This window comes from Perca flavescens, chromosome 1, assembly GCF_004354835.1.
Source record: "Perca flavescens isolate YP-PL-M2 chromosome 1, PFLA_1.0, whole genome shotgun sequence".
Lineage (NCBI taxonomy): Eukaryota > Metazoa > Chordata > Actinopteri > Perciformes > Percidae > Perca > Perca flavescens.
The window spans coordinates 27,491,336-27,518,235 of NC_041331.1; the positions used below are offsets into that span (position 1 = coordinate 27,491,336).

Below are 26,900 nucleotides of genomic sequence, written 5' to 3' on the forward strand. Positions count from 1 at the left end.
GTCTTATGTAGCTTTAAAAAGTGCACATCCACACAGATATGGAGGTGCTCAAAGTCAGTCTGGAGCCAGAGTAAGGAGTGATGACAGCAAACAAATATCCACTCCAGAGATCAGAGCAGATACTTCAGGGCAGGTCACCCATAATCACCTGTGAGAACCTCTGTGGTCTACAAAGACAGCGTAATCCCAGGCCATGTGACCTGTGGAGCAGACAGCAGCAGTGGTGACTGCTTTGAGCTAGCATGACCAACTCATGCAATTGCTAGTCTTCTGAGTGGATAACACCATCAGAGTGTACTTCAAACAAAGCAAATGAATGTGGAGAAGAAAAGGTGTCCTGTCATCTGCTTTATTCATAAAATAATTTAGGTTTAGAGATAACCCGGGCCTCTTCCAGCAGTTCTTAAGTACAAAGCCCAATTCCAATAAAGTTGGGACGTTGTGTAAAGCATAAATAAAAACAGAATACAATGATTTGCAAATCTTTTCCAACATATATTCAATTGAATACACTACAAAGAGAATATATTTATGGTTTAAACTGATAAACTTTGTTTGAAAATATTCAGTCATTTGGAATTTGATGCCCGCAACACAAAAGACGAAGTTGAAGAATGCTTAAAAAACACCTGTTTGGAACATTCCAGAGGCGAACGGGTTAATTGGTCATGATTGGGTATAAAAGGAGCATCCCCAAAAGGCTCGGTCGTTCACAAGCAAGGATGGGGTGAGGTTCACCACTTTGTGAACAACTGCATGAGCAAATAGTCCAACAGTTTAAGAACAACGTTTCTTAACGTACAATTACAAGGCATTTGGGGATTTCATCCTCTATAGTCCATAATATCATCAAAAGATCCAAAGAATCTGGAGAAATCTCTGCACGTTAAGCGGCACGGCCTAAAACCAACATTGAACGCACGTGACCTTTGATCCCTCAGGCGGCACTGCATTAAAAACCGACATCATTATGTAAAGGATATTACCACGTGGGCTCAGTCGGGAACACTTCGGAAAACCATTGTCCGTTAACACAGTTCGTCGCTACATCTACAAGTGCAAGTTAAAACTCTACCATGCAAAGCAATAGCCATATATCAACAACATCCAGAAACGCAGCAGACTTCTCTGGGCCCGAGCTCATCTGAGATGGACTGACGCAAAGTGGAAAAGTGTTCTGTGGTTCAACAAGTCCACATTTCAAATTGTTTTTGAAAATCATGGACGTCATGTCCTCCGGGCCAAGGAGGAAAAGGACCATCCAGATAGTTATCAGCGCAAAGTGCAAAAGCCAGCATCTGTGATGGCATGGGGGTGAGTAAGTGCCCATGGCATGGGTAACTTGTACTACATCTGTGAAGGCACCATTAATGCTAAAAAGGTGCATACAGTTTGGAGCAACATATGCGGCCAACCAAGCAAAGTCTTTTTCAGGGACATCCCTGCTTATTTCAGCAAGACAAGGCTAAGCCACATTGTGCACGTGTTACAACAGGGTGGTTTCGTAGTGAAAGAGTGCGGGTACTAGACTGGCCTGCCTGCAGTCCAGACCTGTCTCCCATTGAAAATGTGTGGCCAGTATGAAGCGCAAAATACGACAACAGAAACCCCGGAGTGTTGAGCAACTGAAGCAAGAATGGGAAAGAATTCCACCTATAAGCTAACGTCCTCAATTCCCAAACGCTTATTGAGTGTTGTTAAAAGAAAAGGTGATGAAACACACTGGTAAACATGCCCCTCCCAGCTTTTTTGGAATGTGTTTCAGGCATCAAATTCAAAATGAGTGAATATTTGCAAAAAATAAATAATAAAGTTTAAAAAAAAAAAACATAAAATATCTTGTCTTTGTAGTGTATTCAATTGAATATAGGTTGAAAAGGATTTGCAAATCACTGTATTCTGTTTATATTTACATTTAACACAACGTCCCAACTTCATTGGAATTGGGGTTTGTATAACAAAGCACCAATTTTAGCCTGTAGGCTTGACACCTAATACAAACCTCATCACTGGGTGCTAGATAAGACTCTTAGACATCACATCGGCACTAAGTCCAACTTGCACAATAGGTTTATCTACATCTTTTTCATTAGCAGTTAAGCAGTTGTACATTTTATATTCCCAACTTGTATATATTTGAAATATTTGTTCTTGTATTCTATCCTATTATTATTTCATGTATATTGTATCCTAATATTTCATGTATATTGTATCCTAGTATTTTATGTATATTCTGTGCTGTGTGACTGATATTTTGCTGCTGTAACACTGTAATTTCCCATTTTTTGAATCAATATCTATCTATCTATCTATCTATCTATCTATCTATCTATCTATCCATCCATCTATCCATCTATCCATCTATCCATCTATTAAACACTATTAGGTCAACTCAAAGTCAGATTTAAATAAGGAACATACTGAATGAATTTGTGTTAACAAAGCATCATATGTCAAGTTTTACCTGTGTTGCCATAGGTTTCACTGACAACAGGGTAGTAGTTGTTGTTGTTGTTCTGCACTCTCATTGGAGGCACCACAACTGTACGAACTGTTGGCTTGCTGGGCTCGGTCTCCGGGGCAACGCACGCAACACGGGGCTCGCAGTTTTGGTTGCTGTCGGCGATGAAGCGTCGCTGTGTGAAGGGACTGTGGCGAGAGGCGTCTGAGGCAGGCGAGCTGTCCACGGTATCACAACCACTCTCCTGTTCGTCGTCTGACATACTGTAATGGGGCAACCAATGAGAAGGATGTTACACATATCTCGTTGGTTGTGGTGTAGCAACCATGTAGAACCGGGGACAACATTTGTTAGGAGCTTTGTTTGAATCAGTTTAATTGAACATACCTGTTGGGGTGTTTGCAGGGTGAGGTGCTGGACTGGGCTGAGGCAGAAGAGCTGGTGCTGAGTGTGCTGTCTGGACTGCTGAGGGAACAGACTCTCTCCATACTGACGGTGCTCTGACACGCCTCACAATCTGCACTACCCTTACACCTGTGTGCACCGAGAGACAAATAAAGTAAGACACATTTTTAAATTTCACCAATATAGAAATAAAGTTTAAAGGAACCTGATGGTCAGTACTCACTCTCCCATTGAGTGCCTTTGGGCGCTCTCCTCTTCATCGCTGCTAATACTGATGACACTAACAGTCGGGCTAGCTAGGTCAGAGATCACCATGGCCAGCCGCTGCTCCTGTGAAGCTGAAAGCTCCTCACTGTCTGGCTCCACTTTACAGCATTTCTCATCATCCTCCTCCACTTGCTCTGTGCCTTGCTCCTCTTCAGCAGCATGCCCTTCCTCTGGGCATCTGGCTTCTACCTGCTGCACATTCTTTGCTGTATCGGCCATCTTTGGTGACTGACATGCTATATTTTGGACGTTTGTGTTTTGGGAGAAGTTGCTGCCCCTATTAAAGAAAACAAGCAACTTTCAGAAAGGAAGAACCCATTTTAGTTAGTGCTGTCAAACAATTAAAATATGTAATCGCGATTAATCGCATTAATGTCATAGTTAACTCAAAATTAATCGCACATTTTTATTTATTCTAAATGTCCCTTGATTTTTTTTTTTTTTTTTTTTCACAACGACAAAACACAGATCACTTTGGTCTTGTCAATGGAACCATTTGGCAACTTTTTAAAAGTAAACTTTCCATTCAGAATCTTATTGGCATCCATTTCGGCGTCTCGCGCTTGCCATCCACTCAAAACACAACGTTAGCCTACTACTCTTTGGCCGGCTCGCAAGTCCAAACAAGTGTGTGCGGCGTGCCTGTTGTTTCGTTTCCGGTCTAGCTAGATCCGGTGTGGTGCTGTTGCAACAGCATGTGAAAAAAACTACAAAGTTTAAGAAATTCACGCTGTTAAAATGGGTTTGCGTCAACGCCGTTAATAATGCGTTTAACTGACAGCACTAATTTTAGTGCATGTATAAGTGTTTTAGTTGTAAAAGGCAAAACTCACATGCAATACCTGTTCACACAAGGCTTGGCTCTCTTGTTGGCAGCCGGCTGTGGCCACACCACATGTGCAATGCCTATGTTGATTGGCTGGTGGGTGGACATGGTCATTTGGTTGGTTAAGAATGGCTGAGGGTGTGCAATCATGGAGCTGTAATGGTTACCATGAGGACGCACTTTCCTGCATTAAGGAAACAAAACATTGCAAATTGAGCCAAAAGCTGTTAGCACCATTACAGACAAAATGGTCTCCGTCACTGGTCCAAAGGGACATGCATGACTCATCGATCATTAATATTCAGGGGAGCAAGTGTGCTGTATCAGAGTAGTACAGCCCTTCCCAAGAGTGTACATAGCAACTAAAGGTAATAAGGCACTAATACATATTGCTTTAGATAATACTACATATTAGTATATAACATAATATGTATAAAATCAAGAAAGGATACAGATAATGTATCAAAAACATATTGTGCTGTAATCCCCAGAAACAAAAAAATTGCTTACCCCCAGTCACCCAATCTTTGTGAGCCTGCCATAGTATCAGATGCCAAAGTGGTTGGTGGTGGGGGCACTGATGTCACCTGCTGCCAAGTGGGCACCAAGATCTGCTGAGCACGGCTGGACCAGGCCTGAAGTTCAGAGAAGCAAAGCAGTTAAATCTAGTAATTTTACTCTCATGATGCTTTCATCAGCTTGCACATCAAAGATAAACATTACTAATGAAGCCAAGCTGTCCCTCCATCTCAGCCTATGTTCTTTGTAGGGGTCGACCGATACTGGTTTTTCAGGGCCGATGCAGATTATTAGTAGTTAATGAAACCAATATTCGGAACTGATATGCATTTACAGTAAAATGAAACTCTGTTAGTCAAAATGAAGATTTAAATAAAATACAAGTATATGTTTTGCATTAGTAAAGGTTATTGTAACAAACAAAAAATACTAAATTTAACAACAGTAAACGTCCATTTCAAAATACTGATGCATTCAAAACTTATATGTTGCAGCTGGTAATGGTGTTTACTTTTTAACTTCGTGAATTCCTGCAGCCTGCCTTCCAAGCTTTAGCACGACCAACTCCACCGGAGCCGAGACGCTTCTACTCAGGCTGCTGTATGTCAGCAGCAGCAAGGTTGAGGAGTGTTGATTGGCTATTAGCAGTAAGGTTGAGTGTCGATAGGCTATTATTCATTTAACCTCAAGCCAATCAGATAGTGTTGTGGGCGAGATAATTAAGTAAGGCTATTTTTTTTAATGAAACGAGGGCAGGAGGGGGAGACAGAGCTGTAGCGGAGCCAAAGCACACTTTTTAATTAATTAACTTTATCGGTCAAATAAAAACACACATGCAGGTTATCAGCCATAAGTTACGGCCCAGATAATTGGCCAGGCCGATAATCAGTCAATTCCTAGTTCTTTGACCTCCATTGCAGTCATTCATATCCCTGCTACCCCCTTACCTGTGTGATGACTCCAGGTCGGATTTGAATGGGCTGGATGGGTGGTGCTTGAGTGACCAGAGGCACAGAAGCCTCCATTCGAACAGAGTAGCCTGCTGGTTTAGCTGTGTTGGTGGGGATTCATACAGGGACAATGGACAGGAAATATTTGACTGTAAGATATTTAGTCCAACCACTACAAAGAATAATAAACAATGGAAATAAAGATGTGCATGTCCTACCTTGAATGGCTGGGGGACATAGAATGAGTGCCTGCTGAAATGAATCGTTGCATCCAAACTGACCACTTCCTGTCTGTAGTGGTATCCCAGGGTGCATCACTGATGGGGCTGATGGGGCTAATCCCTAAAAATGGAAAAAGGGATATGACTGGACTTTTCTGAGGTATTACAATGCACAACAATAGCATTAAAGAGCCAGTAGATTGCAACATCTCTGTCAAGAGTAGTCTGTATTTCAGCCAGACAGAGCCCAGGGACCTGTGTTGTACTGAGAGATTAGTGGGTTAGTCAGTTACCTTTAGGCAAAACCCTGGCTTTTCAGTCAAAAGACGTTAGCTCACTTGGCTCACATGTAGTAGAAGACCATCATAACCTCAACACATGGCTGATCTACTTCAGAGGAAGTTCGGGGTAAATTAGCAATTGTTGCTATAACCCGGCCCAAGACATATTCTCTTGTATTACAAGTTTAACATTTATTTGTGCATTGTCCGCGTTTCAAATTTCCAATTGAATATGTCATGATCATTACCTTCATCTCATTAAAATGCTGCTCTTGATCTGTTGGTATATGATTAGACACCTTTCCATATCAACCCACTTATAAAACGGATTAACCAATTTATTCAGGGCGAGGCTAGATTTTTATTTTTTTTTTAAAAGATTGGATAACTAAAAGGTCAACAGACAATGTTGAACTTATTCCTTGAGACAGGCCTGAGGGATAAACAAAGAACATTGAAGCATGTGCCTCTACTTCACTACGCAGGCAGTTCTCGTGCCTGACTATAATCACATTTATTGAATAACGAGAACTAGGCCTATATTGTTCTGCTACTGCATGTAGCCCAACCCCCATACACATGATAGTAAACACAATCCAGCCTTTTAGAGGATAATACTAAAAAAGCCACAACGTTTTCTTGTTAAATTCTCCTTAAGAAAAACAATTTACCATTAACTATGCTGCTCCATGGAAACAGAAATTATAGTTGACCAGTTTCAATTTTAAATAGGAATGAGAGAGCCTTTTAATATTATCCTTATGTCTGACTATGTACTGAATAAACACATATGTAGTCACCATTATATTATATTGTCACAACTGGTCATGTTTTTTTTTTATTATTATTTAATCCTCAGAACAGAGCCTTTTGAAGATACTTTAAGATGTTTTGCATTATAAAGATCCAATGCCAAAAAAATGGGTCAGCTCCTTTTTTTTCCTCAGCAACAGTGGTGATTTGCACCGTTGCCATGACCTCAGACACATGACGTGATTTTGTTGCCATGACAGCAGTGCTAGGACGCAATAAGATGAGCAAGTCGGCATACACGAAAGCAATAAAAGGCGAGGAAATGAAAAGTCTTCTGATGAACAGAAAAACACATTGCATGTCAATGACCCATACCATCTGTGATTATTCCATCACTCAGATAATTGTTATATATTTTTTCAAAACAGTAAGAAAAACAAATACATATACGGTGTGTGTGTATATATATATATATATATATATATATATATATATATATATATATATATATATATATATATATATATATATAAAAATAAATGCATTAATTCCCTGATCTAAAGATTACGGTGTTTAAAGGGTAACTTAGTTTTCTTCAACCCGGACCCTATTTTACCATGTTTTGTAGACACCAATGCATGGGAAAATATGCGAAATCACCCTTTAGGTAGGGCTGGAAACATATCGATATTATATTGATATCGTGATATGAGACTAGATATCGCCTTAGATTTTGGATATCGTAATATCGTTATATGGTAAATGTGGTCTTTTCCCCGTTTTAAAGGCTACATTAAAGTAAAGTGATGTAATTTTCAGAATTTACCAGACTGTTCTGTTTTTTTGCTTTTAACCGCTTAATCATTATATCATCACATTATCGATGATTATTTATCTAACATCTAACTGTGAAAATACTTTGTTAAAGCACAAATTCTCAACCCTACAATATCGTCACAATATCGACATCAATGCACAGTGGTGCTCATAAGTTTATGAACCTATGCTAAAGTCGACTAATCTTTCGGAAATTGATCTTAATGCCTTAATTTAAAAAAATTGTAAAAGTCCAACCTTTAAGGACACCAATTTTCTTTGTGAATGAATAATGTATCGTAAATAAATAAATGTTCTTCCTTAAAACACAGGGGACATAAGTATACACACCCCTATGTTAAATTCCCATACAGGCAGTTTATTTTTTAAAAGGCCAGTTATCATGGATCCAGGATACTATGCATCCTGATAAAGTTCCCTTGGCCTTTGGAATTAAAATCAGTGTCTATTTGCACCCCCGGTATGAATAGCCTAGGCTATTCATACCGTAGTTAGAAAAATCTAACTACACGTCGCAGCGACACACGTCGCAGCGACACACGTCGCAGCGACACACGTCGCAGCGACACACGTCGCAGCGACACACGTCGCAGCGACACGTTGCTCGGCCGTGGCTTGGTAGCGTTGCATTTCCCCCGACTCATTTCCTGGTTCTCCTTCTCCATAAACAACGTGAAATCAAGGAGAGGGTTAACTTCTCCTGCTACAGATTTCCCACCGTGGTCAGAAAACACTATGCTCTAGAGTCGGTACTCGCTCCAAAGGTAATCACTGTCACTATCTCACTTCTCCCTCACTCTATCACCCCCTCCACACACACACACACACACACACACACACACACACACACACACACACACACACACACACACACACAAGTATAAACATCAGGCCACTTGCATAGGCTACGGCGAAAGCTCTGCGTCGAGCCTCCGCAGGAACATAAAAAGGCCTCAAGTGTCACCATATGGGACCTTTAAGTAAAGAATAGATGTGAATACAAATAAGATGTTCATACGAAATAATCCCTCTGTTGCTGCGGCAATGGTTGGCATGGGGTACTTTCTTTATCAAGATGCATAGTATCCTGATAAAGATGGGTTCATAAACTTATGGGCAGCACTGTATATTGTCAATGATATCGTGATATCTGATTTTGCGGACACATCCTGAAGGACTTACTTGAGTGTGGACACCGGTAATCTTGCTGAATGGGTGGTTGACAGAGGCAGCAGCGTTTGTGGTCACAGGTCTGATGAAAGGACCTTTATTTCTGTGAGCCGCCTCATATGCACTGGGACGAGTCCAGCAAACATCCATGATGTGGAAACATGACTTCACACTACAGGCAGAGGAGGGACACAGTCAAGAGATGTAGGAAGGTCAAAATGACAACATCAAAATCTGAGGCAAAGTGGGCTCACTGGTTGCTATGGGGAAAGTCGAGCAGGTGATGCATTGTCACAAAGGGGTGGCTGAGAGCTTCCGAAGGGGCAATCCTCTCTTCTGCATCAATCAACAACATCTTCTTCAGCAGGCCCACAAACTCCAGACGGTCTGCCTTCTCTGCCAACAAGTCACTACCTTCCAGATTCATCACCAAGTTCACCTGGAAAACAAATGATTTACTGCTAAAACTACTGGTCTTAATAACTGTTCATCAATAGATTACATGTTAAAAGAAAAAGGTAAAGTCAAATGAGAAATGTTACATTACAGTGCGCTCTGTGTATGATGAATTAACGCGTTTTTAATATGATACCCATTTCCTAAGAATGATAAACAATTAGTCATGAACGTTAATTCTTAAGAATCTCCTCTGACTTATGAAATAACAGACCTGAGCATGCATTGATGGTTTCCTGGGGAATTCCCACCCATGATGTGTTTCTACAGAGTACCGTAAGTGAAACCTGAACCTTTATTTTTCAAATTTGGGTTAAGCATTTATCTGAAAGGAAGTTGAGCTTAGAGGCACTCCTTTCTTTCCAAGTAATAACATGTGCATTTTATTCATGCAGCTGTGGGTGTACTTCCTCTACATCATCTCAACATTGATGTTGAACTTCCTCTAAAGTCCTGTGAGGTACACTGTGGTCCGAGCGGCTGAACATACGTGCGCTATGTCATCCAAACAGCTGAAGATGTACTTCCTGGCTTCCTTTGATTTCATTCCCGTCTCCGTCTCATGCTCGTCTGTTGACTACAAAAAAAGAAAATGTTTAGTGGGGCAGCAAGAACTGAATTCTGTTATGGTTTTAATGGTTTATTTTTCTATAAACTGGTTCATACGTGCTATGTAGGAAATAAAAAAACATGATTATACAAAACATCAGATTCCAAAGTAGGGAATGCTTGGCCTTAGAAAAATGTCATTGTAGAACTTAAGCTGATTCACGGTACGTGAAGCAATGTGAGACTTTATCTTAACGGTTGGTTCTTCTGTGCACGTTTCGGTTTGTTTCAGAAAGTCATTGTTTCTTTATTGGGAACTGCAGTCTTTGTTTGCCCAGAGGGAGGAGGAAAATATTTGTCGACCGAGTTGGAGCTGACCTATGTTGTTTGTTTTGAATAAGCAGCAATAAGCCAATTCAGCACATTTTGCACGTATGTAAATACTCCTCACCTTTAGTCGCCATGCTGCATAAGGGGAGTCAGACTCTCTGCAAAAGAACCGTGCCGTCTTTGTACCCGCATTCAATAAATGTTCCCCTGGCAAACCTTGAGTCTGAGAAATGTAGCGAATCTGTTGGACATAAGAAGGACAGCGAGTAAGGAAATAGAATATGAACAGAAGAAGAAAAACATCTTGTAGCTAAATAAAAAGACAATTTTAATGGGTTTAAAGTAGGAATAAAAAAATGTGTGTAATAACATTTTATATTAAACTATCTAAATTTATCTTAATTCTAAATGTCACTTCAACAATAAAATGCTGTTTATTCACTGTTATTGTTCATTTCTCCATCACCCACGCTCTCTCCAAAACCAACACGTCACCAGAGCACTTCATACTGACACACACTTTTATGTACGGACAATTTACAAGGTAATTCACAGTGACATCACACTATCAAGAGTTAACGTTACTGTGTGTGGACGTGTACAGTGGGGATAACTGCAGAGACCTTGAAGATGGCACATTCCTGACCAATGGCTAAAGCTGAATGAGACCCGGCCTGTACGGAGCATAGCTTGCGTTTATGATCTCTGAAAGGTGTCAGGGTCTTTTCGATAACAAGGTTCCCGTCAATGCCAAATGTTGGCTATGTAATGATGCTCGTCACTCAGATGCTGTGGGGCAAGAGTGTCACACGTAGGTTTATGAGAGGAGGCCGGTGAGAAGCTTGGGCTGACGTCAATCACACCCAAGTGTAAAGGACAACGACCATTAGAGATTTAGCGCTGCTAAAAAGCAAAGAGCCACACACTGGGAGAGGGGTGAGAATCATCAAGGAGTCACTGGACACATTCATATGAAGCATGTAATATATTATACGATCTATCTCTCCCTCTCTTTGAAATACACAAATCTAGATGTAAAACAAACATGTCCTCACCCCTTTACTTAACATGTATGAAGTTTCCACCCTGCTGCCTGCTAAACGTAAATGAGTGTGTTTGTGAGGCACCTTACATCTTAAAAGTTAACTACAGAGACTGAAAAAGTTTTTGTTTTTGTTGTTGGTTCAAGCTGCTCCCCCTGGCCAAGGTTTTTTTTTGAGTCTGTTGCTGAGGTGCAAATACTGCAATGTGTCCGTGTTTGTGTGGGTGGGACCTACAGTATGTCTGTGTTAGTTGGCTATAGATGAGTTAATGATCAAGCAATGCATTCATTGGGATTCTGACGGCATGCATGATGAATGTAATCTCATCTGCTAAGAGATTTAGATGGGATGGTGGAGATCCCCTCGCTTATCTCAAGGGACATTAACATCCAAGTATCCCAAAACACATTGGGCCCTATTTTATCGATCTAATCGCACAGCGTGAAGCGCATGGTGCAGGTGCGTTTACTTTAGGGTGTGTCCAAATCCACTTTTGCTAGTTTGACAGCGGAAAAAAGGGTCCGTGCACCACTGCGTTATTGACTTTAGACCAGGTTTTTGTTGGTCAATGGCGCGATCACTTCCCGCTGCCTCAAGATAGCAATACGCCAAGAATTGACCTGAACACACCTCCCTGTAAAACCAGCACGCCCATGGGCACGGGTGCATTTGCTATTTAAACGACGTGGGCGCTGGACGGTCTTAAAAAAGCAAAGACACTTGCGCCGGGCTTTTCTCCGCGCCGGGTGCAAGATAGGGCCCCTTGTGTCACTGTCCATTTCTCCCTTTTGGATTTGCTCTTTCCTTTAGTCATTTTCACAGTACATGATTTACCAACCAAAATCTCCCTCTCTTTCTCTCATTTTCTGTCTTTCACATTCACTATTCATAACCGTAAAGGATTACTGACACTGTCCAACAAACTTTACCCTGAAGGTACGTTGACTAAATTCCCCTCCTTTCATGTCCATAATATAGCTTTGCTGTAGTTCTGCAACATCATATAAACAGAAACAGACACAAAAAACAACACAGCCAGTATTGTGTGGGTTGGAAAATTCTTGTGATGGGAAAACCCTTATTTTTTCTGGAAGGCATGTCTCTGCAGAGATCTCACAAACCAGTGAGGTCGCTGGTGCAAAGCTACTGCTCCACAAAACAAATATCTAGCCAGCCGGGGCCTGCTGCAGAGCAGACAGGAAGTACAAGCAGTATTTATTTTATGACAGACCAGATAACAAACACCATAAAAGATGTATTTCAATGATATAATCACTGCAATTAATTACACAAGTACATCTCAGCTTAGAATAATGTACACACACCCTCCTACCTACCCGTTGTACAATGAATCTCTTCCACATTTTTCGACATTGGGGTATAGTAGTTTGTGCTAGAGCTGCAAAGATGAATCGATTAGTCTGATTCAATGTGAATATTTTTTAGTTTCTTCAATCCTCTGACAGTAAACTGAATATCTTTGAGTTGTAGAAAAAACAAGACATTTGAGGACGTCATATTGGGCTTTGGGAAACACCGATACACATTGTATAGACCAAACAACTAAATCGATTCATCGAGAATAGTTAGCTGCAGCCCTAGTTTGCGCCAGTTTACAAACAGAAAGATTCCTACTGACCCCCACTAAACCAAATCCCTTTTGCTTCCAGTGACCCTGCCTACATCCTCTTATTCTTAAAGATCCTCCAGGTTGCCAGCTAGGCCAAGCCCCAAAGAAAAAAAGAAAAGAGCACACATAACTTTGGTCTCTGCAATAGTTTGCACCACTTATACGGTGCCTGAGGAGGCAAGAGATAGAGAGGGGATCGTGAAAAATATCGGGAATGGAGTCATACCCAAGACAGCACATGGGCTAATCATAGCCACTCATAATGAGACACTGGCTGAATCGTGAGGTTTGTCGCATCAAAGAGGTGAGCAGCCTCGTGCTAGTGAAGTAAAATATGGTGTGACTGGGGGATGAGGTAAGGAGAGGGGAGGAAGGGAGGAGGAGGAGCCAGAGTTATAAATACAATATGCTGTGTGGCATGGAACAAGACCCCTTGCAGAAAGATAAGAAGAAAAGGGGGAAGAAGGGGTTGGGGGGGAGGCAGTCAGCTCTGGCCAGACCACCCTGTGGCCCCTGGATGACACTTCATACTAGCAGTCAGCTGTCTAGCTGTTTACTTACATGCAGTCAGTTGGCTTTTTATTTTAGGCGATACCAATTTACAGGCTTTCTATTTTGAAGTTTGAAGGACTGAATAGGGTTGGATGATGAATTGGCATATGACGATGTCCACAATGAAACATCACGATGGACTATAATATTCTTATGCAATTAAAGCCTCCAGAACACGAGAATCCCAAATAAAATATATTTTCATCTTTAGTCCTATGCTCCTGCATGGTCTGCTTTTCCCATTCATTGGTCATCTATGACCAAAATGAATATCCTGCACATGCATGGTGCATGGCAAAGAGAGACAGTGTTTCCTATGTTGGGTGGTGGGTGGTAAAGCATAGTGTAGTCACAGCACAGGGATTCAGTATATTACTCAAAGGCACATGACAAGTACAGGGATCCTCCAGGATGTGCTTCCGACTCTACTACATAAGCATTCTGCTAAAACAGGCCAGGGTGGGAAGTTCAGACATCCCAGAGAACATCCAGAGCTTAACATTCACTGCAGGTATTTTAATCAGCAGACAACAATAGACAGTAACAGGAGAGGTGCAAGATCCAACAGGCTGAAACCTAATGTGACATGCTTCTGTTTTCTAGATTACTCAAACCCTGTAACACAATCCAGTACCCGTGTTTACACTGTACGTGGATTCAAAGTCAACCATTTACAAACAGCAGACTTTGATCTCTATCTGATACTAACTTCATTCTACAGGTTCCTTCTCACCTGTTATCTTGCTTTTTATTTTATGGTCATTCCATCCACCCTTGTCAACCCCATCAGATCCAAGCAGTCCCTTACTAAATCGAGGAGGCTCCCCCCAGATATCTCTAAGGCAGCTTTGCGACATGCTGACTGGCTCGTGCAAAAACAGATTTGTCATATTTAGACTGGTGGTGCTGTGCTCAAGTCAAATCTCTTTCGGAGGTGTTGAGTTATCACTCCTGTCTCATTCCTAGGGAGAGTGAAAAATGATGCCAGGCCATAAAAACTACTTTGGTATGAGTGGAGTGTGCAGTGGGGCTTAGTGCTGTAATGTAGGGTGCTGCATGGGACAAAACAGGATCTGACTGAGGCTCTGTTGGCAGGCTTTGAGTAGATAGGGCTCCAGGGCAGGGGAAAGCAGCTCAACATAAGCCCAGCTCAGTCTAGTCCTGTGAAGACACGGTCAGTGCTCCACTGGGAGGGGCAGACGTCCAACAGCTCCTAATAGACATACCATCAATCACAATAATATGCCTTTCTGCTCACTGTCACAGACACCAGCTGATACAATCCTCAGGGTACGTACGTCACTAAGGAAGCAGAAAATACTGCACTAATTTGTTACTGTAAGTCACTTGAGCCCACAGTCTCTTCCTTCATTTAAACAATACATCTCTGTCTTTCTTTCCGTGTGTAATTATGGACAAAGGTTTTTCTTTCCCTAAACCTCAAAAGTTTCCTCTCCTTTCTATCCACGTCGTCCTACAAAAAAAAAATCCCTTCAGTACCCTTTAAACGCCATTAAGTCTAAATCTCATACAGAATATAATAACAGAGTTTTCCTACTGTACACACTGTGACAATGTTGCATTCTTGTCCTAGCTTCAAGACATACATACTTAACTCTGCTGCTGAACCTCTCGGTCTGCCTTTTTATGGCTTTGTCAGCATCTTCCCCAAGGAATCTTTGCAACACGTATTTTGGGAGATTTAGACTGAAGTGGTCATGCATCACATATGCCGCAAACTTCAACAGTGGGAGCCATGTCTGTGTCAGTAACCTGAAGGCACGCCTGTAATACAAAGCTGGATTGAATGCAAACTAAGAAACAAAACACACCGAACCCACACCTCTAGGTTGCTTTGATTGGTAAGTGTAAGGGAGTGTGTGTGTGTGTGTGTGTGTGTTGGGGGGGGGGAACCTGACCTATGGGAGATAAAACCTATAAATGGAAGGAAGGCCCACTGCGCCAGAGCAAACCAGTTTCCATGTGGAGATGGTACAGAGGGGAGAGACTGAGTCATAGAAGTTGGAACCAAAATTAGGAGATGCTGGGATACGTTGCATATAAAACTGAAAAGAGAGGATAGCAGTAGGCCCACAGGAGGGCTTGAAAAGCAGAAACTTCCCAAACAATGATAAACAAGAGCCAATGGCAGCTAAAAAGTGAGCAGTGGTGAGAAGATGGTTGTTTACCTGGTCGTACTCCAGGGCCCCAGGGTAAAGGGGCCAGCCCAGAAAAAGTTCAGCTATGACACAGCCCAAGGACCACATGTCTATGGCTTCACAAAACGACAATCCCAAAATAATCTCTGGAGCCCTGTGAACGGACAAAAACACACAACTGTTAGTCTAAGGTCACACAATAATGACATGTAATATGAAAATATTAAACAGTGATTTTTCATATAAAGATATCCATCCATCCATCCATCTTCGTCCGCTTATCCGGTATCGGGTCGCGGGGGGAGCAGCTCCAGCAGGGGACCCCAAACTTCCCTTTCCCGAGCAACATTAACCAGCTCCGACTGGGGGATCCAGAGGCGTTCCCAGGCCAGGTTGGAGATATAATCCCTCCACCTAGTCCTGGGTCTTCCCCGAGGCCTCCTCCCAGCTGGACGTGCCTGGAACACCTCCCTAGGGAGGCGCCCAGGGGGCATCCTTACCAGATGCCCGAACCACCTCAACTGGCTCCTTTCGATGCGAAGGAGAAGCGGCTCTATTCCGAGCTCCTCACGGATGACTGAGCTTCTCACCCTATCTCTAAGGGAGACGCCAGCCACCCTCCTGAGGAAACCCATTTTGGCTGCTTGTACCCTGGATCTCATTCTTTCGGTCATGACCCAGCCTTCATGACTATAGGTGAGGGTAGGAACAAAAACTGACCGGTAGATCGAGAGCTTTGCCTTCTGGCTCAGCTCTCTTTTCGTCAAAACGGTGCGATAAATTGAATGTAATACCGCACCCGCTGCGCCGATTCTCCGACCAATCTCCCGCTCCATTGTCCCCTCACTCGTGAACAAGACCCCAAGGTACTTGAACTCCTTCACTTGGGGTAAGGACTCATTCCCTACCTGGAGTAGGCACTCCATCGGTTTCCTGCTGAGAACCATGGCCTCAGATTTAGAGGTGCTGATCCTCATCCCAACCGCTTCACACTCGGCTGCGAGTGCTGAAGGTCACAGGCCGATGATGCCATCAGGAACACATCATCTACCCTGGCGGAGGCCAACCCTCACCTGAAACGAGTCCGACTTAATGCCGAGAACCCGGACACAGCTCTCACTTTGGACGTACAGAGATTGGATGGCCCTGAGAAGAGACCCGCTCACCCCACCTCCCACAGTATCTTCCGGGGCACCCAGTCATATGCCTTTTCCAGATCAACAAAACACATGTAGACTGGTTGGGCATACTCCCAGGCTCCCTCCAGGATCCTTGCGAGAGTGAAGAGCTGGTCCGTTGTTCCACGACCAGGACGGAATCCGCATTGTTCCTCTTCAACCCGAGGTTCGACTATCGGCCGAACCCTCCTTTCCAGCACCTTGGAGTAGACTTTACTAGGGAGGCTGAGAAGTATGATACCCCTGTAATTGGCACACACCCTCTGGTCCCCCTTTTTAAAAAGGGGAACCACCACCCCAGTCAGCCACTCCTTTGGCACTGTCCCAGACTTCCATGCAATGTTGAAGAGGCGTGTCAACCAGGACAGCCCCTCCACCCCCAGAGCCTTGAGCATTTCTGGACGGATCTCATCAATCCCAGGGGCTTTGCCACTGTGGAGTTGTTTGACTACATCAGTGACCTCCGCCTGGGAAATTGACAATGATCCCCCATCATCCTCCAGCTCTGCCTCTAACATAAAGGGCGTATTAGTCGGATTTAGGAGTTCCTCAAAGTGCTCCTTCCACCGCCCTATTACCTCCTCAGTTGAGGTCAACAGTGTCCCATCCTTACTGTACACAGCTTGGATGGTTCCCCGCTTCCCCCTCCTGAGGTGGCGGACAGTTTTCCAGAAGCACCTTGGTGTCGACCGAAAGTCCTTCTCCATGTCTTCTCCAAACTTCTCCCACACCCGCTGCTTTGCCTCCTTCACGGCAGAGGCTGCAGCCCTTCGGTACCCTGCAACCGCCTCCGGAGTCCTCTGGGATAACATATCCCGGAAAAACTCCTTCAGTCGGACGGCTTCCCTGACCACCGGTGTCCACCACGGTGTTCGTGGGTTACCGCCCCTTGAGGCACCTAAGACCCTAAGACCACAGCTCCTCGCCGCAGCTTCAGCAATGGAAACTTTGAACATTGTCCACTCGGGTTCAATGCCCCCAGCCTCCACAGGGATGCACGAAAAGCTCCGCCGGAGGTGTGAGTTGAAAGTCTGTCGGACAAGGGCCTCCTCCAGACGTTCCCAATTTACCCGCACTACCCGTTTGGGCTTACCAGGTGTGTCCAGAGTCTTCCCCCACCCCCTGAGCCAACTCACCACCAGATGGTGATCAGTTGACAGCTCCGCCCCTCTCTTCTCAGGTTAAACTCTTTGTGAAACAAGAACAAACACAAACAATGAATGCCCCAGAACTTTCTTTTATTCTCCAGTTTGACAGTCAGTTATAACGGAAAAAGAACATAAAAAAAAACTAATTTAACGTAGATTTTCTTCAGGGCTTTATTACGTGGTATCGGATCGGTGCATAAACACCAGTACTTCCAGATAGCGATACCAGCGTTTTAGGCAGTATCGGAGCCGATACCGATACTGGTATCGGAACATCTCTAGTACCAAGTACAATTATGAGCATCCCTATGTTCGAACATGGTGTTTGTTATAGACAATCCATGACTAGCACAGAAGTCCAACAACAAACAACCACTCTGGTTTAGATCAAGGAGGCCGTTCCTCCCAATCACGCCTCTCCATCATTGCCCACGTGCGTGTTGAAGTCCCCCAGCAGAACAATGGAGTCCCCCACTGGAGCCCCATGCAGGACTCCAGTCAAGGTCTCCAAGAAGGCCGAATACTCCGAACTCCTGTTTGGTGCATATGCACAAACAACAGTCAGAGTCCCCCCCCCACGACCCGCAGGCGTAGGGAGGCGACCCGCTCGTCCACCGGGGTAAACTCCAACGTAGCGGCGCTCAGCTGGGGGCTCACCTGAGACCACTTTGCCTTGGGAGACCCTACCAGGAGCACACAGCTCCAGACAACACAGCCCTCAGGTTCACAGAGACACACAAACCTTGATAAGGTGATGGTTCACGGAGAGGCATAAAGATAGTTAAATAATATGTTTTGGTGCCATCTTTACATCTTTAGAGCTGTGTAACAAACACTACAAATTCATAAACCATCCACTAAACAGTAACATACATAAGAATATAAACTCCTTTGATATATTGTTTGTAATTTATTATTTATAATAATTAAGCATTTAAATAAAAGCTATACAGTACAATTTTTACACTAACACCACCTTAAAACCATTTCCCTCAATTTCACTACTGATGTATTGCTTTTGGGCGGTGTAGGCTGGTGCTGATTACTTGAGGAAATATAATGTATAATAATGTTGTGGAATTCCCGTTTATGGCGAGTCAGATGGGAATTTGTGCTGCATGTGTATCGGTGCCAAGTGACTTGTAAGTAGGGATGCTAATTTTGATTTCTTTTCTGACCGATAGCCGGCCCTCGTTAACGGGCCATTCACCATTATCTGACAAGCAGGACACTGAGTCCCAGTTTACCTGAGCCTCGTACACACGTTCCGCAGACAGCTGCACACTTGTACCCGTTGCGCAGCCGCGATGTTATGTGCATTGTTCGTAAACACATGCAGCCACTTTCCAGGAACCGCTTGCGCGCCTGCGTAACCAACACTGGCAGTTTAAATTGGCCGTCCTACACACAAAGTATGCCAGGCAGACACACATCTAACAACCTCACAGCTGTCCACCAAATCCACCTGCGAGGATGTCAGTTGTCTATCTGCCTGGCATACTTTGTGTGTAGGATGGCCGATTTAGCCCACCGGTCCTCATCGATATAGTGGCACGTAGCTCTCTGGTGTGCGTGCCGTCCAGCCGAGAGCCACGAACTCAGCAGAAAATAAATAAATAAAAAAAAAACTTAAAAACGCAACTGCTAGTTGACTTGCTAGTACTAACTTTGCACTAACTAGAAGTTAAGAAATAGATTGTATAGTCTATTTTTATTTAACCATGCAGCAAACCTTTTTAATTCCTTTTAAAAAAAAAATAATAATAATATTGTTTTTAACCGTATTAAAAAAATCGGTCAAAATTCTTATGTCAGTAAACAGTTGTTAATTAACATCCCTACTTAAGTACGTAAGTCAGTGTTGTGCGTGAGAGTTGCCTAGCCAAGCATCAGCAGGCTGAGTCAGTGGGTTAGCAGGTCAGCCAGGCCGGTATAAGAGCTTTGACAGGCTGTTGTATCAAAGTCAGTCATTACCTCTTCACCTATTTGCTGGCTTAGTGTTACTTCAAGTCAACTCCATAATAGCACTGTAATACCATGTCACGAGGATGGCTAGTGGTGACACAAGCCGGTCAGCAGTAATACATGTAAGACATGCTGACAACTGAAGAACTCAGCGTTTAGGACACACCACAAAGCCTTTGCACAATAGGTTTATCTACATCCTATCATTACTAGTGAAACAGTTGTACATTTTATTTCCAAATTGTATATATTTTAAATATTGCTTGTGTAGTATTCAATTATTTCATGTATATTGTTTCCTATTATTTAATGTATACTCTGTATGTGTGCTGTATGTCTGATATTTTGCTGTTGCAACACCGTTATTTCCCATCCATCCATCCATCCATCCATCCAATGCACTGACAGCATGATGTAGCCTGAGCTCTTTTCTCTGATACTTGGTGTGCAGGAGTGGCCTCCAAGCTCATCTCACTAAATAAATATATATGAAACAGCATAAAGGCAGAAAACTCTGTGAGTAAGTCACTCCAGGCAGGAATCACTCTGCCCAGCTGGTGCAAAAGATGTTACACGGAGCATGCTGTTGTAAGTCTGTAAACAGATTCAAAAGGAAGGAATATAATAAAGATTTTTTTGTGAGCGTGAAGTTCACGAGATGAGCGGTTTTCCAGGAAGCTGCAAGCAGCACGCAATCGGCCCCTTCAGAACAGGCATGTTATGAACAGGCACTGCACTAGTTAAACCTATAAGACACAACGACTATCTAATAGGGGTGTAACGGTACACAGAAGTCACGGTTCGGTTCATACCCCAGTTTAGGAGATATGGTTCGGTGAGAGTTTGGAACAGCTGAAAAAAATCCCAAAAGCATAAGGATACATTTATTTTCATTTACTTTGAACAGACAGTAGTGCAAGTCTAGAAGGACGCAGATACACCAGCGCACAAGTATAAATTCTCACTATGGCGTAAGCCATCCACGTAGGCTACGGCGTAGACTCTGCATAGATGCAATGAGACTACAATGTGACATTTTCCTTTCATTCCTTATTTTATGCAACAACAGGGCTGGGGGATAATTCAACATGGTTTATAATCTTAATAATTGTATTAATACAAATATATTGAGATCCTGCTATGATAATTATTTCAAGTTATGCCCTTATTGCCTATATATATATATATACACACACACACACACACACACACACACACACACACACACACACACACACACACACACACACACACACACACACACACACACACACACACACACACACACACACACACACACACACACAATGATAGCGTTGCTCAGAATAACTCCGCTAAAAATGATATGAGAGAAACATGAGTGACCGACTTATTATTTCACTTCCGTTCAGCATACACAAGATAAACCCTAACCCTCAAACTATTTTCCATCATGAAGGAATCCAGAGGATTTAAATAATCTAAAGAACGACTAGGATGAGATTTCAAGACAATTAGCTCTAATGACTAAGATGACTATTTCAGAAAGCTGGATATACCAACTACAGCAATCCTGAGACAACTACTCTGACGTCTTTGAAGCCATATGGGACCGAATGGTGTGGGACATATGGATAGCAACAGCAAATTTAAGACCTGCTAAAATAAGTTTTAGAGACTTATTCATCACAAGGTCCAAACAAATGCACACAACAGCTGGTGCAGTAGGCAACATAGCAGCAGAAAACCAACCAGGCAATTATGCCAAACATTTCAGCCTCACAGGCGTGTCCTATTTTTAAGGAACAGGTTTTCCATGGAGGAGAGAGAAGCTAGATATCAACCGGGTGCCAACCACGTGTGACGTCACCCATTGTTTTGTGGAGATCTGCTATGAGTCGTCGAGTTTGCCGTTACGGGCGCAGCCATCCTGGTTGCGGATGTGACGATTTTAGACGAGAGGGAGGAGCCCTTACACTCTACGTTACGTTACACACTTTCACTGGCAATCACATCATAGCCACGCCTTAAAACACCCCCTGCTTTATCGCCGATTTTAAAATCAACGAGACCATAATTCAAAAAATTAACATCATTCTGTGTTGCAGGAGACTTAAAACTAGCGATTGAGACCAAAAACTCATTATGAAAATGTTTACTGAGGTAATAAATCAAGTGACAAGTGGGTCACTTTCTCATAGACTTCTACAGAAATTGAACTCCATTTGCAACCGCATGTGTCGCCCCTGCTGGAATTCAGATAGAACGCAGGTTTAAGGCACTTGCGCATTTGCAGCACTTCGCCGAACCGGACGCATTGTCCATTCATATTTACAGTCAATGATATCAACACAACTGCATTCATCGGGACACAAGGCTAATCAGAATCTGAACAACTTGAGCAGCACAACAAGGCATTATCGGGTTGGTCTAGTAGTTAGAGACAACTCTGTAACCAAAACCTGACAGTCATGACCCCTACAACAGCCAATGCATAAGTGCATCAATAGCGGCTATTTAAACTTCTGAGTTAGACAGCCTTCCGGCTCAATCAAGTTAAGATGTGCAGGATAAGCGCTTCCATACATGCTGCTTTTTTTAACAATTGGTCCCTATTTCTTAAAGTCAAAAAGCCTGCTAATCGGGTCCTATGTAAAACAATAGTCACTATAACAAAACAACTCAGCAGTATGGCCATGTCAGGGATACAGTATTGTTATCCATGTGATAAGAATGTTTTCAAAATCTAACAACCTGAAAGAAATACATCAACCATAATAAGGATGCCAGCATACACTTAGGCAGTCCCAGAAATCAAAAGCTGAAGCTGTTCCATTTTTCAGGAAAATAACAAAGACAGGGATCAAGAGAAGGAAGGAATAGAACATTCAGGAGTCATCTTATGTTTAGCTCTTTCTCATTTGTTTTTTTTCCCCCCGTCAGAATCCACCAAAGATTATGCAAAGTGCTTCTGGGCACACAGACGATGGTTACATTCTATTCTTTTTTTTTTTTTTTTTTTTTTTTATATAATATACTTTTGTTCTTCCTTTTACCTTCTGAATGCACAATAGCAGTGCAACATGTAAAATCACAGAGTGAAATAAAGAGAGCCAAACAAAAAACAGCAGGTCTCCCTCTCTTGTTGCCATGGCTGCACGTCCCAATCAACCCAACTCCAGCATCTTCCTGTGAAACCAAATATATTTTCCATCCTGAGGATATGAAGTAACAGCTGAGGGCCACTGAATGCTACAGGAGCAGAAGCCTCGTGACTGTTCACCGCCACATGCAAGAGCTCTGGAGGAAACTGACAGGTGAGACAACAAAAAGATGAGCAAGGTGATGGATGCTTTGCACGGATAGACTTCCGCTGTGACACTTAACAGGAATAAAATGGCTATAGACAATACATGAATACGTGTTCCTAAACAGGCACAAACTCAAAGACAAATGATAGCACAAAGCACCTGTAATAGGGCTGCAACTAAAGGCCGGGACACACAGGGACGATAATCAGCCGTTGGACAGTCTGGCGAGGTCAGTGACTCAAGTCTGTTCGGTGTGTCCCGTGCCGTCGTCAGTCTGAGGGGCTGTCGGAGTACATTTTGGCCGACCTGACCTGTTCAGTCGGTGGCAGGGCAGTCGGGACTCACCCGGAAATGGCAAGCGGAATGAGCCTGACTAGAGTCTCTCAAAATCTGATGAAAATCTTTTAAACTGACCTTTGTTGAGCTGAAATGAAGACAGATTCAGCAACTGCATGGCCTATTTCTCGCTTAAAATGTTTTCAGAAACCTGTTTCAGTGAACAATTTTTAGTACAATATGAGATCGTATTCTGAACGGCCGCCATGACAGTCTGGCTTTGAATTTCCCGGAGAAAACAAACCCATGTGACGCATTCGTCCAATCAGCTGCCGGTTTTCATTTCTTGGGCAACAATACAGAGTAGCGCCGCCTGCTGCTATGGAGACGTATTACGTTTCTCAAGTCGGTCTCGCCTCAGTGTGTTCCGAGGCAGTTTTTTGGACCTCAGTGATCATTTCGACCGGCTTTTCTGTCGACGGTCAGCCGTCTGGCTAGTGTGTCTTGGCTTTAACGATTATTTTCATAGTCGATTAATCTGTTGATTTTTTTCTCGATTAATCGATTAGTTGTTTGATCTCTAAAATGTCAGAAAATGGTAAAAAATGTGGATCAGTGTTTCCCAAAAGCCCAAGATGACGTCCTCAAATGTCTTGTTTTGTCCACAACTCAAAGATATTCAATTTACGGTCACAGAGGAGAGAAGAAACTAGATAATATTTACATTTTAAGAAGCTGGAATCAAAGAATTTTTACTTTTGTCTTTAAAAAAATGAATGATCAAAATAGTTGGCGATTAATTTAAGAGTTGACAACTAATCAATTAATCTTTGCAGCTCTAACCTGTACATAAGCACCTTTTAGATAACTTAACTGGACTGGAATAACATAATTAAGGTAAAGTTTAACACACAGGCCAAACTGCAATTATCCTATTCAATGACACGATGCCAAATAGCTGCACCTAAACAGGCAGTTATTCATCCAAAACCAATTTCCAAACGCACAAAACATTCATGTTCTATTCTTCAATGTGCTGCAAATAACTTTATATCTTTGTATGAAAACTGAACATGCCAAAAGACAGAGGGGTGCACATCAGGTCTGGTGACTGACACTGCTGCGCTGGTTAAAGGTTGGAAATGAATGACTATGATTGAGAAAAGAGTTGTCTACAATATCACTGTTCAAAGGTTGGAAATTAATGTTGGAAGGGAGACAAGAGTTGTCATCAATATCACTGTTTAAAAGGCTTCCATAGAGCCTCATGCGTTAGTGAAAAACACATCCAGAGGCAGCGGAGGGGAAAAAGAAGCATCTTCAAAGAGCTTTCTGTGCCTGCTAGCAGCATTGTCAGATGCCCTTTTCAAAACTCCCCAGCTCACTTTCTAACCTTTCGATCACTGTATGCCATAGCATTTTAGAGATGCTGATTAAGTTGAAAATAGTTTAAATAATCTTATGAATACTTTTTTTTTTTTTAAAACTACCTGTGCTTTTAATGATTTTGACATGGCGCACTATGTAACATTTGGTTTTGGCGAGTTCACTACAGAACAAGACCTGACTGAGAATAGCAAACTCTGCATTGGATGGAAACCATCACTAACAAACCGTAATGCACAATGCTGAGCGCAGCAGTAACAGCACGGGCACTCGACGGTGCCAAGTATATCCCGCCCACACTGCAGGTATGATATTCAGCAACGATCACAAAATAAAACCAAAAACAGGCAAGAGTAATGGTACAATTTGGTTGCCATTTCTTCTCCTCCTCACAGCCTGAAGCTTCCAATATATTTTACTGCTCCTTTGTGGATAGCCCTGACCAATGAAAACAAGCCTTTCCCTGGTCAACAAGTTCAACTGTTTTCTCCTTCATCTCAAACAGCTGCTTCCCTTCTTCCTTCAATACAGCACTAACGATGTCAATAGTCCTCTTCACATAGCAAGGAAGCCAGCTTTGCACACTGTCCTGTTGGAAAGTGTATTATTAACTTTTGAAAATGGCTGTTTCCTTTGCTTCTAGTATTTGTGTCAAGCTAGGCTAAATATACCCCAGATATATCTTCATACTGTACGTACTGCACAGATAAAAAATTGATATTAATCTTCTTTGACTGAGATATTAAACAAGCATATTTCCCAAAATGTGAGTACTCCTTTGATAGACATTTCTGGTAAGTGTTTTTTTTTCTTCAGATGCATCTTATTTTTATCTCACTTGAAGAAAAGAAAAAGAAAAAAAACAGTGCAGAAACGAGTCTTATTCTTTGCAAGAAGGGCCATGGCAGAGCAGAGAAATTATCTCCATCTTTATTTCTTATTCATGGCCATTATCTCACACTCCAAAAATAGTTCTCTGATCCTCTCTGCTCGGTCGGAATCAAGTGTAAAGTGGCATCCAGCTCACACAGAGAACAGCAAATAAGGGTGACTACACATAGGGAGGGGGTCATTGTCACTGCATGCTTACGCAGGCCTTTTGAGTAAACTTGTTCGGATAAATAAACTAGTTTGGGCTACACTGCAGTTGGCATAAGCTCAGCCACAAAGACAAACTGACTACATGGTGACTTCACAATGAAAGAATGGAGCTTTACCGCACGTCTCTTCCAGGAACTTTACTTCCACACACTCATGGTATTCTGCATTATTCAGTGGAACACAGAGGTAGTCAAGCAAAGGCAGTTTTACAGATGTTAACCATTAGGGATGTAACGATGCATCGTGAATCGGTTAAAAATCAATTTAAATGTGTTAAGATTACAACCGGCTGAGTTTTTCTTTTTAAATGAATCTGAAACAGTCTAGGGCGTGACACTAGTTAACGCTGACACTAGTTAACTGTCGGATAAACAGTGAAGGGAGTGTTGCGTTTGGGTCGGGCACTGTAAACCTGTGAAGCGTTCAATGCTGTTGTAAAATCCCATTTCATTGTTAAAAAAAATAAATAAATAAAAAATAAAAATATCGCAAGAAAAAATCGTATTGTCAACTTAAAATCGTAATTCTAAATCGAGTGTTGCGCTCAATGTGCTGCTGACATGAAGCCAGTGTTAATGAAGGACTTTATTTTCCAGTTCAGGTGGACTGAGCTTCTGCTCTATAGCATTGCAGTTTAAAGTATTATGAATTCAGCTGGCTCTTGACAAGATAACAAGAACCTTTGCCTGAGGTTAGGCCTAATTAAAAGGGGGGGGTGCCCGGGTAGCTCACCTGGTGGAGCGCGCCCATGTGGAGGTTTATTCCTCGACGCAGAGGCCCAGGGTTTTAATCCAACATGCAGCACTTTCCTGCATGTCTTCTCCCTCTCTCCCACTTTCATATCTGACCTGTCTTATCAATTAAAGGCGGAAAAGCCCCAAAAAATAATCTTAACATTTTGTTTTTAGAAAACAGAAACAAATAAAAGCATTTATTTTTCTTGCACAACTATATGGAATTCCTTGACCAATGTCATGTAAAGGCTATAGTAAACGTAGCATGTACAGCTTAAGGAGCAATTAATTTTATTTGATGTACATGCTTTTGTAATTTTATGAGGAAAAATTAAAACAAAGCTCACAGACAACCCACAGTTTATTAATCAATTGAAATCTATTTTAAGCCTAACATTTACATGGCAAAAGGA

The 26,900-nt window shown here is 42.5% G+C and overlaps 1 protein-coding gene across 3 annotated transcripts in view; it reads right to left on the minus strand.

Moving 5' to 3' along the window:
* hipk3b (homeodomain interacting protein kinase 3b) overlaps positions 1 to 26,900 on the minus strand; it is a 49,646-nt gene that overhangs the window by 4,107 nt on the left and 18,639 nt on the right. For 2 of the 3 annotated variants that reach the window (XM_028574323.1, XM_028574344.1), the window contains exons 3-14: positions 15,440 to 15,563; positions 10,147 to 10,266; positions 9,637 to 9,723; positions 8,945 to 9,129; positions 8,703 to 8,862; positions 5,647 to 5,770; positions 5,426 to 5,529; positions 4,470 to 4,594; positions 3,967 to 4,143; positions 3,090 to 3,410; positions 2,849 to 2,995; positions 2,465 to 2,724 (exon numbers count right to left, since the gene is read on the minus strand). In XM_028574323.1, the coding sequence (XP_028430124.1) occupies positions 2,465 to 2,724; positions 2,849 to 2,995; positions 3,090 to 3,410; positions 3,967 to 4,143; positions 4,470 to 4,594; positions 5,426 to 5,529; positions 5,647 to 5,770; positions 8,703 to 8,862; positions 8,945 to 9,129; positions 9,637 to 9,723; positions 10,147 to 10,266; positions 15,440 to 15,563 (1,934 nt within the window). The remainder of the gene's footprint in view (positions 1 to 2,464; positions 2,725 to 2,848; positions 2,996 to 3,089; positions 3,411 to 3,966; positions 4,144 to 4,469; positions 4,595 to 5,425; positions 5,530 to 5,646; positions 5,771 to 8,702; positions 8,863 to 8,944; positions 9,130 to 9,636; positions 9,724 to 10,146; positions 10,267 to 15,439; positions 15,564 to 26,900) is intronic. The other variant, XM_028574334.1, reaches the window with a different exon arrangement.